We start from the raw sequence: 13345 nt of genomic DNA on the forward strand, positions 1-13345 counted from the left end.
GTGTATCCAGACAACGAAAAATGTGTTCTGTTACACAATCGTCTACAACAAACACCACAACGACAACCACAAACAACGAGGCACCTTCTAATTAGGAACAACCCGGCTGACGGATTGCTCTATCTCCGCAACTTCACTCGCCAACTTCTGTGCCGCTTGAGCTCCCCTAGAACGCTTGTAAAGTCTTCTATATAAAGCTGTTACTTGGATACAGCCAGCTGTGCACGGTCATTCACCCACTTCACATCGTGCTTCACTCAAGTTTATATTTTACTACAACAGCTAGATCCTAGCTCGACAGTTTCAACAGCATCATCGCCACCATGGGTCAAGAACTCTCAGAACCGATCGATGAGTCCATCGAGCCTTTACACCTTAAGCGCCGCGATCTAAAGTCTATCGCTGAATACATCGCCTCCGGAGAATGTCAAAAAGTCGCCGTTATGGTTGGTGCTGGTACGTCTCGTTTACCCCGGATTTTCAGGCATCGGTCGTTATCAGCGCCATTATCATGCCCACGGTACTAACAAGAACAACAGGTATCAGCACTTCCGCTGGCATTCCCGACTTTCGTTCGCCAGATACGGGTCTTTATGCCAATCTGCAGCGTTTGGATCTTCCAGAACCTGAAGGTATTACTTATACTCCTTTCGTATCCCCCTCTCAAAGGTCTCCTAGACTGATATAACCTTTCAGCGGTTTTCGATATTACCTACTTCCGCACCAACCCCCTTCCCTTCTATACTCTAGCTCACGATCTTTATCCTGGTAAATATCGACCTACAATAACCCACTCTTTCATCCATCTTCTCCACAAGAAGGGCATCCTGAAAATGTGCTGGACCCAAAATATCGACACTCTCGAACGGGCAGCTGGTGTTCCAGGCGAAAAACTTGTCGAAGCACATGGATCCTTCGCTAGTCAGCGTTGTATCGAATGTAAAGCGCCATACCCGGATGATTTGATCAAACAGCATATCCTAGCCGACCCCGTTGAGGTTCCCACGTGTAAGGATACACCAGAATGTAATGGACTTGTTAAGCCGGATATTGTGTTCTTTGGAGAACCGTTGCCCGCAGAGTTTTCGAGCAGCATGGAACAGCTGGATGATGTCGATTTGGCTATTGTCATGGGGACCAGTTTGATGGTATATCCATTTGCTGGTTTGCCGACTAGGGTACCACATGGTCCACCTAGATTGTTGATAAATAATGAGAAGGTTGGGGAGATTGGGAGTAGAAGGGACGATGTGATCTTCTTGAAGGCGTGTGATGAGGCTGTTAGGGTCTTGTGCAAGGAAATTGGGTGGTTGGATGATTTGGAGGAGCTTTGGGCAGCTACGGAGCCAGAGGAGAGCAAGGCAGAGAAGAAGGAGGAGGAAGAGAGATGGAAGTCTCTAACATTAGATCAAAGACTAGATGAGGAGGTTGAAAGATTAACGAAGGATGTTGAGGAGAGTTTGAAAGTTTCGAAAGATCATAAAAGCTGGGTTGAAGGTCAACTGACGAAGGAGAAGGGAGGAGACGTCACCCACGACGCTGAACCTGGCTCTCCAACCCTATCCTACAAACCAACGATTATTGAAACGCCGAAGCCCGCACTCCCTACTGATGAATCCTCAAAACCCGAAGAAACTAAGACCGATCCTCCAGCTACTGACGCTTCAAAGCCCGACTCTCCGAAGCTTGAGCCTTCAAAGGCCGAGGAATCTAAAGATATCTAAAGAAACCAAACTGAATTTGGATTTAAATTTGGATTTCCGGAGTAGAATATGGTTGCAATAGGGCGTTTGGGGTGGAATCAATATCGATTGGGAGTTATAGAATCAGTCTCTTTTGTCATATCGCTCCGAGATCCTGGGTAGTCTTTTCCCTGAAGGACTATCATAAAAAAACTTTTAGAATATGAACTTTTAAGGTTATATGGCAGACGACTATATTCGCGGTGATACTAGAGCCTTTAAACCCGTTTCTACAGGCATCTAAGCGGTCTTAACGTCAACTTTACCTAATTAACCATGATTTCATAAACATAAACTACACGCTCCGCCAGTGGTACTCCACGTCTTCGCCGTTATTAACTATTATGTAATCACTCCTCCCGCTCTTTCGCCCAAATCATTAACATTCCCTTAGTCATCGGCACAAGCACCGATGTCCACTCCATATCACTATCCTGAAACCCTTCCATAAACCCAAACTCGAACCTTCTCACAAACCTCCCAAGCGCAAGCGACAGCTCTGCTTCCGCCAAATTCATACCAATACAAATCCTTGAACCTCTGCTAAATGGCATAAAGTACCTTTGCATCTCTTTAGTGTCTTCAACCAACCAACGAGATGGATCCCATTTGAAGGGATCCGGGAAGACTACAGGGTTTGTGTGGTACGTATAAGCCGAATTTAGAACTACGGTGCCGGCGGGAAGGTGATGGCCTAGAAATGTGGCACCACCTGCTGGGGTGTCTCGTGGAAGAGGGCCGGGGACGCCGTGGCTAAAACGGAGAGACTCTTTAATACACGCTTGCTTTAGGTATTAAACTCAGTATCAGCTATCTCATTCGTCTCGAAAAGTATTCATAAGTTAATGTATTAAGGAAAAGACCACGTACGAGGAACGGTAAGTTACCCAATACTTCCTCTTTCACATCAGCCCTAGGAGAACCTATGACCCCCTTCAACTCCTCCAACAATCTCTTCTGGACCTCCGGGTGCTTAACCAGATAATAGATGGCATATGTTAATGCATGCCCCGTCGTATCCATCCCGGCTGCGACGGTAGATATAGCATCGTGGATTAATTGTTTATCAGTCAAAGCCTTCCTCCCTCTCTTTTCATCGTCTTCGAACAACTGTGCAAAAATGGTAACCATATCCCTTTCTCCCGATAGATACCTGAACTTTTGTTTCAATACTGCGCTGCTGCAAGTGTCTGTAAATTTAAGAACATCGCCCACAATTGGGGAGATTTTGGAGACATATGACCTAGGAATGAAATTTCCAAGCACATATTCAATCGTAGCGACTGTCCCTGGAGCAAAATTTTGTATCGCTGTAGTGTCAAGCAAGCTCTCAAACCCCAACAACCATCCCGGACTAAACGTTGGATCTGATAGAGCGTTAAATGATTCCTCATAGGAGTAAGTGGTAATGATATCGACAGTCAAACATCGGAGTCCTCTGGAAATGTTTATGTTTGTCCCAAGCTCTTGGATGCGAGTGAGGAAGAAAGTGACTTTGGATTGCATTAGGTCTTCTAGTTTGTGGACTGCTGTTTTTGAAAAGTAGGGTGCGAAGGCGGCGCGGCGGGCGTGTGCTTCTTTGATGTCTACAGTTTCGACGACGGATTCGTTGGCTGATGGGTGGTTGTAGAAGTCTGAGGATTTGGAGAATTTGGTGTTTACTTTGTAGATTCTGGTATTGATTGTGACATTATATCAAAGTTAACTACCATATATATATTTTTGTAATGAATTCGCATTCGTGCAATATAAATAGTGATATAACTGGGGAAACTTTTAACTTACTGGTTGTAGACTTCAATATCATTGAAAGAGACATGTCGAGGTCCGGTGCGGACGATAGGTCCTAGTAGTTTCCATAAAGATCAGTTTTCTGCATACCTTAATTACTTAAATTTACAAACAAAGTATAATATATTTTCAAATTGATGATATCGATATACCATATTTATCATGCCACTTTTTCAAAGTAACCGCTTCCCTTCCTTTCTTCCATGGTAAAACAAGCCATGAAAATTTATTCCAATTTTCGGAAAGAAGAACGTATTTAGGGCCAGGGATTTTCGATAATGGATCGAAACAGAGACGATAGATGAAACGAATTGGTATATAAAAGAATATGTAGGAGAATAAGAAAGTAATTGACCCATAAAGGAGTTTGTTTGAAGGTGGCAGGGAGAGAAATTCGTCGAGAAGGGGTTGGATGTTAGACATGGTAGAGTTGATGAACTCTTGAGATGCCATTATGCCGTCGGTTGTGTAACCACCCCACCGATGAAGTGGATATCACCTTCTGACGAACTAGGATATGTATATACGGATGCTAGATTTTGAGAGTTCGCACGCGGAGCGGAGAGGATTGATTCGTTTATATATATAGAGTTAGGAGATCCGGAGATATTGTTTTGCTAAGTGCGGGCTCTAGATCTGGGACCTATGCTGAAAAGGGAAACTCACGTTAGATATATATATACCTCGCAAGCTCTGGAGCGACGACCAGATGACCATACAGTCGTATTACAATGCTGTATGGAATTAACCTTTGCGATATTTGTTGTTTTTTCCCAACGGATGAATTATAGACTGGCTGCAAGGAGCTAGCTAGCTAGGATTCAGGTTGAAGCATACACGGATCGAACTAGTATCGTGGCGCCTGCACCTCTAATTGCATAGGCCCACTCGATTTGATAACCTAGCCGAGACACTTCGCATCGATCAGTGCATCTTGTTACCTAGTTAAGTACCTACTAGGGTGAGTTCTTGAGAGCTCTGCAGCTCTGTCCCGCACCTGCTGCATACCAGGTGTAAGAGCACTATAGTACTACATTAGGGATACCCCTCGCTTGTTCAGAATTCTCGGATGCAATCGATCGTGCAGGTTTTCTTTTGATAAGAGTTTTATAAATATGCCCATTCCTCTAAGTGATCAAAAAGAGAATGCCCTTTTTTTCAAAAAAAAAAAAAAGTGATATCATATCAGCGGATAAGGTGTCAATACTGAATTTTAATCAGTACTGCGACTGCACTCAGACTCCAGAGTTTAACCTAGCGTTAGAATCCAACCCGGCGTTCGCTGCCGACAATCAATTGGAGACATGCATGCATGCGGGAAAGCTATAAAAGACAATGCTTAAGCATGGCCAAGATAGATAGTCGGTCGCTGAAAATGCCATTTAGTAAACTAAACTCGCGAATAGCGAAAGAAGCTACATGAGTTACTAATCATTATATTAGCAGTAGGGTTCATGGGGGTTTATACATCTTGGTTGTAGCCGCTTAAATAGTGCGATGCACGGGTAGCGGGAACCAATCAATTGAGGGGTAAAGTGGGTTTTCGCTGCCGACGAGTCGAGAATTCTCTTGGGGACAAGGCTTTTTTTTTCTTGATTGATTGACTAAGCTGTTTATTGTAAAGAGGTTTCGGTCTATATGTATAAGCATATCGGTCTTGGAATATCCTGATTTCCTTCCTTGTATACATATGATATTGTATATTATATTATTACATAGTCGCAGTGTACATATATGTTATATTCGGGACGAGTAATTGCGAAAGGCGCGAAGGTTGGAGACTCCACTTCCTAAGTTGTACTGATATGATTCTTTCCGTCGACGTCGACGAGATTATAGCTCTGCACGATAATTCTCGCTCTTCTAAATTAATTATCATGCAAGCGCATGCATGTAGTAATAGGCAGATACTCAAGGGGGCCTAGAGCATTAATAGCATGCTACCGCGATTTCTGTAGAACCAGTAGAGAGACGATCTTTAATCAGTTGACACTACTACAGCTTTAGAATTCGCCACGAGATCTTTCGTATTGCTCTGAGTATCTACTTCCCACCATCGATAAATAAAATAAAATAAAATAAAATAAAAATAAAAATAAAAAATAAAATAGAAATTAACCCAGCCCATTGCATTGTAATTAACCGTCTTGTGGGTGCCGTTAAAGATGTCTCATTTAGACGAGGGCATTGACGTTGTTACACAAGTTTTTAAGCCTAAATTTACAAAGTTCTAGCTTTAGATCTATAGAACAACGATACCCATTTGCAAATTTGAAGTCGATGGCTGTTATGCATGTTAAAAAGACTTTCGGAATTTCTGTTAACGTTCGGTAAAAGGTGAGACTCCCATGTTTTTGAAAGGCCATATGCCATTGCATCGTCCAGTCGATTTTTTTTTTGGAATCAGCGGGTTCTTGTGGGACGTAGCTAGATTTGCAGTTATTCCGTTTAGAGGCTTGTTGGTCAGCATTAGTCTCGACGCGGGTGGACTGGACGCGGGTGCCCTGATATCCACGGTATCTTTTTCGCGCTGACTGGTTTCCATTCCGGCTGGGGAGTTCAAGTCTTCGTTCATGACACGTCGACATACATACATACACAGCTAGCACTGACATAAGTCTGGGTACTTACGTAACTATCATTTCCATCCTGCGATTGTCACCCTTTACTTAAGTAAGTAAGTACTTACATATGAGTAGTTTTCAGTTCACACAACACGAACTGGTAGATATTCGTGTATGGATGAGCTAATCAGAAAGCTCGTATTTCTAACCTCCTAAGCACACGGCACGAGACCTCCTAGGCCTCGCGACACCAGAGCTATGACGGCTACAGCTGCTTCTGTAGTAGGCTCGATCGTATCGGGAATCGTCGCTTTTGTCGGTTGGAATATATTCAAGCAGCTATACCTTCCTGACCGTCATAAACCGCCTGTAGTATTCCATTGGCTTCCCTTCATTGGAAGTACTGTCTACTACGGGATCGATCCCTACAAGTTCTTCTTCGAATGCCGGGAAAAGGTGAGTTTCAATGGCGAAAACTTGTCTCGAATAAAATAAAACGAGACATATTTACTGATCTTGGTATAGTATGGCGACTGTTTCACGTTCTACCTCCTGGGGAGTCCCACAACCGTCTTTCTCGGCAGCAAAGGGAACGAATTTATCCTCAATGGGAAGATAAAAGATTTAAATGCTGAAGAGGTCTATGGTCCGCTCACTACACCAGTATTTGGCAAGGGTGTAATCTACGATTGTCCGAATGCCAAATTGATGGATCAGAAGCGACTTCTTGGACCCGGTCTTAGTGGAGCAGCTCTGAAAAGCTACGTACCGCTATTTGTGAAAGAAGTTGAAGATTTCATCAAAACATCTCCAATCTTTAAATCGGACGGTGGGATTTGTGACATCTCATCGGTCATGGCTGAAATCACTACCTACACTGCGGCTGGTTCACTTCAAGGCAAAGAGATCCGAGACATGCTTGATTCTGAGATTTCTGTCCTATACAGACATCTGGATGATGGATTTGCTCCGATAAACTTTGTCCTCCCTTGGATCCCCATACCAAGAAACATTCGAAGAGATCATGCTCAAAAGGCAATGGCAAACCTTTATATGGATGTCATTCAGAAACGTCGCAAGCGAGAGAATCCTCCCGAGGAAGAAGATATGTTAGACATGTTGATGAAATCGACATATCGTGATGGGAACGTAATACCTGATAAGGAGATCGCCAATCTTATGATCGCTCTTCTGATGGGTGGGCAGCATAATACATCGTCGACTGGATCTTGGATTATTTTATACCTAGCTCATGATCCTTCCCTTATCGAAGAGCTATATCAAGAGCAACTTAGGGTGCTTGGACCATCTTTACCCCCACTTACCTACGACCATCTAGAAGCCCTCACACTTCACAACCATATGATCAAGGAAACCCTCCGTCTGCATTCACCGATCCACTCCGTAATGCGGAAAGTGAAAACACCAATGCCAGTACCAGGTACCGATTGGGTAATCCCGCCATCCCATACCCTCTTATCAGCTCCAAGCTTCCTAGGCCGAACACCCGAAAACTTTCCCAACCCCCAAAAATGGGATCCTCACAGATGGGACGACCCAAAGGCCGGGTTTGCAGCTATGGGGGGTGGTGATAGTGGTAAAGACGACGAAGCAACAATCGACTATGGATTCGGTGCCGTTTCATTAAAATCGATAAAATCACCATACTTACCCTTTGGAGGCGGGAGACATCGATGCGTGGCTGAGAAGTATGCGTATACACAACTCGGAGCGATTTTGGCAACTGTAGTGCGTTTGTTGAAGTGGGAACAAGTCGATATGACGAAGGAAGTTCCGCCTACTGATTACTCCAGCATGTTCTCAAGACCGATGCATCCCGCGGAGATTAAGTGGAAGCATAGATAGAGCTGCTGTTGTAGAGCATTTACCGTTTCTGTGTTAGCTGTTGGCTTGGATCTATTTAGTTCAAGTTAGCAAAAGGAATCGTCTAATGCATACTATCTCACTAACTTGGAGGGCTGGTCAACCAATAATATAAAGGCCTCATGCTGCAGCCACGCTGTAGGTTCGTAGACCAAAGATCGATGCATGCAAGACGCACCGTACAGCTGAAATCTATTTCCGTTTACCGAAGACCTTGCAGCATGGATCGAGATCTCTATGTCAAAAAGTGGCCCAAGTTAAATATAGATCAGAAGCGGGGAATTCTACCCGCACAACTAAGCTAAGTTGTCGACCTCTAATTTCTAGTATACGCACGTGAAAGAGGTGAACATGCATGGTGGTTTCAATAGCGAACTATGGGGTCAGATCTGCCAAAGATTTACGAATTGGATCTTAACCGGTTTTGTGATACCGTTTCAACTAGTATGCTTTTATTTTGGATTGATACTAGACAAGAACTTGTGCGATTGAAATGCATACATGTATACATTATAGTACAGTATCAATTGATCGGAGGTCGTTGGAAAACCCTTATCCTTTATCCAAAGATGATGTGTAAATGGGCAATAAATGGCATCTGCTATATCTTAAGTACGCACATGAAAACGGGGGCTATAGTGGTCTCGTTCCCAGTGGATGTATAATCTTCAATATCGAGGAGTACTCGAGTCCTTAATCGCCAAATCCACATCAGATCAATTCCGCAAGCGTCGGCTGGCCGGATAGTTCTCTAGGTTGCTCATAATCCGCAGGTAGCTCCCTATGATAACCTTCTCGACCGGCATCTGGCAGTTCGGACCTCTTATGACCTGGGTCCAGTTCAAACTTCTCATGCCCACCTAGCTCCTCCATTGGCACTGGCGGTATCTCAGGTAGCTGCTGATGTTTCTTTTTCCACAATACGAATAATATGTACCCAATCACCCCTAAAACAGCTATCCCACCCACTAGCCCCCCAGCAATAGCCGCTATAGGCACCTTATTATTTTCATCCTCAGGTTCGTGTTCGTCGCTACTTTCTGAAGGAGGCTCTTCCTCGGTTACATTACCTATGGGCCCGCGCCCGACATTGTCTTTTTCTAGTGTGGCTTTAATTCCACCTTTCTCAATTTTCACAATATTACTATTCGCAACTCTCTGCTTCGCCTTTGCGACGCTCGTCTGATTGTTTTGATAGTCTACCCACACATACGCGACCCTCATAAATGGGATTCCCAGATACATGGCTGCAGCATTCTCAGGAATAAACTCCCCGTCATCTTCCAAGGTGTCTAGAAAAACTTTACATCCTAGATCTTCTTGCGCCCCGACTCTTTCCTCGATTCTCCCAATTAAGTCCTTTGCTGTAAGTGTGATATTGACACGATCATCAAACTCGAAATCAAGAGAAAAGTTTAACTTTTCAGCGGTTTCGCAGTTGACATACCATTCTAAACCAGAGGAAGTCGCGTTCAGAGCTAACAATACCGAGTTTCGGAGTCTGTCAGGAAATCGAATATTCGAGTCTCCAATTAAAATCGTTGTCCTGAGATTTTCGAGCACAACGGGCTGATTGTCGCCCGGAGATTTAGAGAGGCTAACTTTCCGAGTATTGAACCTTCCTACCTCTCGTTGGGTTTTCTGAGTATATGTAACTATGGGGGCCTCGTACTTTTCCGTATCTACGCCCCCAAGTGTTATCTGACTCGAATTAGTTTCTAGAATCAATTAGCCCTTGTTAGATTTCAACATATATGACTCGTTCTGATATATATTATCATGTATCCAAGTGGAATACGCGGATGACCTACCGTATGCATCATAATACATAGCAAATCCCATTACCTCAATTCGCTGTGCATCGTAAACAGCCTGTAAAGTCCCCAGTGACTTAATTTCAAGTCTCAAGTCATCCGTGCCATCCGGGGATCCTTCCGTGACCCCAAAACTTCCAGGAGATGCACCGAGTCCCAGTGGCGGGACATCGGAAAAGACCACTGCGGCCATGAAAGGAAAACTTCCTATCCGAATACCCCCAACGGAAAGCGTATCATAGGCCATTTCGCCGTTCACATCGACTCGAGTATTGATCGCCCCGATGATATCGATCGGCTCGCTCGTCGTTGATAGAGATGGATTGTCTAATAAAAGTTTTTAATTGTTTTTATTAGTTATGTTATTCACCTTGGTAAATAGTATATCGGGACCATGGTTATGCTTTACAGGCTCCATAAGACTGGATAATATCGCAATCTAGCGATCCGGTGCAACTATGATCACTGATGGCCCAGGACGAAGGTACCCACGTCAAACCCCCTCCTTTAAGCTGAACTGTGACCTCCTGTAATGGAACTCCTAGATAATTTAATTTGGATGTTGGTCAGCTACTTAAATTTCCTTTCCCCTTGTCAATACTACATGGTATGTAATAAATATCTGGCTAGGGAAAATTGAAAATATATTATAGCGGTTACATCCGTGGGTTTCGATCGAATCCTTCAAGTATCGATTACAATCGGAAGCTAGTGAGTGAGAAAGCTAGGCCTACCGATTGATATATTAACAAAGAGGCCATAGGAATCGCTGCCATACAGCTTCTGGAGTTGAAGATATGAACCACGTTAGTATCCCGATGTCAAGTCCATACTTAAAGTATAGATATTTACTTTTATAACTCTTAACCACCTAGCCAATGATATGAAAATTTACCAACCTGAAATTTGAGATTATCAAGAATAACGACTCCTTCCTGTATCGGAGTTTGCCTTTCGGTAACTATTGCGATTGCGCCCGTGATTGTTGCTTGGAACCAAAGCAGCGTGGCTAACTTTCGAAGACGAATCCGCCATCCAGCCTTGTTTACGGTGTATCGATCTGGTCCGAGCACCATAGCATAGAAAACCTCGCGCAAAATGTTGATGCCCAAATATGTTGCATGTACTCGGGTCAATTTTGGTAGGATCGCTTGAAAAACTTTATGAATCTACTAATGCTAGTGGGGAGGAAGTCTGAAATATATAAATAGTTCGCTCAGATCTCATAACCCTTCTCTTTGGTATTAGCCCGAGCAATTCAAATTATAGAAAGCAAATTCGAATGGGAGTGTTTTCTTAAGATCTTGGCCGTATCGAAAATGAGGATATATCAGTATTAATCCTGCATACCAGCGGCACAGTAACCAGGGCATGTTTGCTCAAAGTCAAGACTGCAGAATCTGTAACAATAGGCGGCTCAAATATTGCAAATAATAGCCTTTATCCTTGAAATTACGTTCAGGGACCAGTCTATTGTTCTCGTGACTGCAGATGTGAGATCCGAGGCCTACAGGGAGTGAACGCCGATAATGTATTTGGTTTTATTAGTCGAAGGTAGGCGTCGGGGCTGGGCCTTATTAGTTTGAGTATATAGCTGATAATCATATTTAAGCAAATCATGATATCAATGGTATACATCCTTGCCTCGTCGCCAGACTCCTCAATGGTATCCTAGATCAATTTATCAAGGCTCCAGAAGTCAAAATCTCACAAGGGCTTGCGAATTAATGTAAGCGCTTCAGCTACGCCGGTGTAACGAAGGGTAGGTTGTATATGGTTTGAGAGGCTGGATCCATGGAAAACGTTAAAACTCGCCAGTTGTCAATACCATATGTATGATCTATATGGACTGAGTAAATAAAAAATTAAATAAAAATAAAAAATACAGACTTGAATATGTAATTAAATTCGATCGTTCACAGTGAGTATGCCTAAAGAGTTAGGGGGCTCGTTGGGTTTTGTTCCGCCTGAATTTACCCTCGTGGCGTCGCGTCGCCACATAGATCACTACCTTATGCTCCGAGGGTTTGAGTATTTCAGAATGTTGTGTAATTGATAACATATACGTCGTTTGTCGAACGCTGCTAGGTAAGTTAGGTAGTAAGTACTAGGTACCTAGTAGCGAGCACAACTAACAAAAGTGCGTTCATTCAAACTACCACGCTAATGCCGGTACCAGCTAACTAGCTCACATCTCGAGTCTATCTATCGCTATCCCTAGCCCAATACATACGTATGTATTGCCTCTGAACCACAAAACTTGCACGGCCCCGGAATTGAAAAAGGTTCGGGAGAAAAGACCTAAACCTATAGATATAAAGATGATGGTTCACGTTAGAACCCGAGAGACAGTCGACACCGTCATCGGCTTGCTATCCACAAAGCTCCCGGTAGAGCTGGCCTTGGACATCATCGAGCTAGCAGAATATTACCCTTATTCAATCATCGGATCACGATCAGGAACCTCCAATTGCTACTTCTATCTAAGCAAGGGAACGAAAACGTATTTAATCGTCCAAATCCCATCTCTCGATTCAATAAATAGCGGGGAAGGAGATATCCAACAAAACGCTGGAGAACAACAACGCGAACCGAGAAAACGGGTGGTCCGGAAGATTGTCTTTAGAACTTCAAGTCACGATCAAGGATATGGCGGCGAAGCTGGATGTCAGGGCACTTATAGAGGTGCATTTAGTTGGTTGAGTGCGGACATTTGGCGGAGGAAGACGGAAAACTATAAAAAAGATATGGAAGCCGCTGTTGCGAGCGAAGCAAAGATTATCGAGGCAAACGGCGGGGATATTGATGATGAAGGAGAATATCACCACTGGTGCATGCATCATGGATATACTAAAATTGGAGAAGAAGAGGATCAAGATGAGAGTGATGACGAATATTCCGAACCAGATCCTTCCCCAGAGCAGCCTTATGACGGCGAACAACAAGAAGAAGAAGAAAAGACGCTGGAGGCCGGACAACCGTTCCTACAGGGGGTTCGAAAAGCAAAGCAAGGTTATTATAAAGTCGGGAGCTGGGTAATTCAAAGGAATGTGTGTGCAAAACCTATTTGGACGGATCATGAAATTGTTTGGGATGCTACGGTAGATGGCCCCGGACCAAACGTAGAACTCTGGGAGAGCCAGGATGGGTATAAAGATGAAAATGGACAACTGATGGCTACAGGATGGCTGAAAAATGGGAGAGTAAACAACAGTATTTTTGTAAAGGAGTTAAGGGAAGGAGATGAAGTGAGGGTTATGTTGCAGGCTCAATTTGGGGGTTGGAGCTGCACTGCGTCCCGCTGCGAGGTTGAGTGCTGGTGGAATCTTTGATACCTCTGGCCCGAATAGCTCGATTTTGAACGGTTATCTGTTATATTAATTTAAAATTAAACATTGAAAAATATACAATAAAACCTTTAATTTTGAAGGCTATTTTCAGTGGTTTTGATTCGAATTCGAATGAGTATTGAATTGAAACGTTCGAAACTTAACTGAAGCTTGGATTCATATATATTCACCTGTGAGCCCGGTTGTAATTTGGCTGCAGG

General features: G+C 43.6%; 5 protein-coding genes across 5 annotated transcripts; 3 read left to right on the top strand and 2 right to left on the bottom strand.

The window, feature by feature from the left end:
• Positions 1 to 323: 323 nt before the first annotated feature.
• AOL_s00080g312 (uncharacterized protein) lies at positions 324 to 1724 on the top strand (the record flags this gene model as incomplete). The annotated part of the gene is made up of 3 exons (XM_011124687.1): positions 324 to 456; positions 540 to 632; positions 697 to 1724. The coding sequence occupies 3 exons, from the start codon at positions 324 to 326 to the stop codon at positions 1722 to 1724; spliced, it is 1254 nt and encodes a 417-aa protein (XP_011122989.1).
• Positions 1725 to 2092: 368 nt separating this feature from the next.
• Positions 2093 to 4250, bottom strand: AOL_s00080g313 (uncharacterized protein; the record flags this gene model as incomplete). Its single annotated transcript, XM_011124688.1, has 4 exons — positions 2093 to 2527; positions 2613 to 3414; positions 3528 to 3588; positions 4217 to 4250. 4 exons carry the CDS (start codon positions 4248 to 4250, stop codon positions 2093 to 2095), a joined length of 1332 nt encoding a protein of 443 aa, XP_011122990.1.
• Positions 4251 to 6355: 2105 nt separating this feature from the next.
• On the top strand, positions 6356 to 7963 carry AOL_s00080g314 (uncharacterized protein; the record flags this gene model as incomplete). Its single annotated transcript, XM_011124689.1, has 2 exons — positions 6356 to 6553; positions 6623 to 7963. 2 exons carry the CDS (start codon positions 6356 to 6358, stop codon positions 7961 to 7963), a joined length of 1539 nt encoding a protein of 512 aa, XP_011122991.1.
• A 729-nt stretch (positions 7964 to 8692) lies between these two features.
• On the bottom strand, positions 8693 to 10042 carry AOL_s00080g315 (uncharacterized protein; the record flags this gene model as incomplete). Its single annotated transcript, XM_011124690.1, has 2 exons — positions 8693 to 9699; positions 9793 to 10042. 2 exons carry the CDS (start codon positions 10040 to 10042, stop codon positions 8693 to 8695), a joined length of 1257 nt encoding a protein of 418 aa, XP_011122992.1.
• Positions 10043 to 12116: 2074 nt separating this feature from the next.
• AOL_s00080g316 (uncharacterized protein) lies at positions 12117 to 13127 on the top strand (the record flags this gene model as incomplete). The annotated part of the gene is made up of 1 exon (XM_011124691.1): positions 12117 to 13127. The coding sequence occupies one exon, from the start codon at positions 12117 to 12119 to the stop codon at positions 13125 to 13127; it is 1011 nt and encodes a 336-aa protein (XP_011122993.1).
• Positions 13128 to 13345: the final 218 nt, after the last annotated feature.

This window comes from Orbilia oligospora (genome assembly GCF_000225545.1).
Source record: "Orbilia oligospora ATCC 24927 unplaced genomic scaffold scaffold00080, whole genome shotgun sequence".
In the NCBI taxonomy this organism is placed as follows: domain Eukaryota; kingdom Fungi; phylum Ascomycota; class Orbiliomycetes; order Orbiliales; family Orbiliaceae; genus Orbilia; species Orbilia oligospora.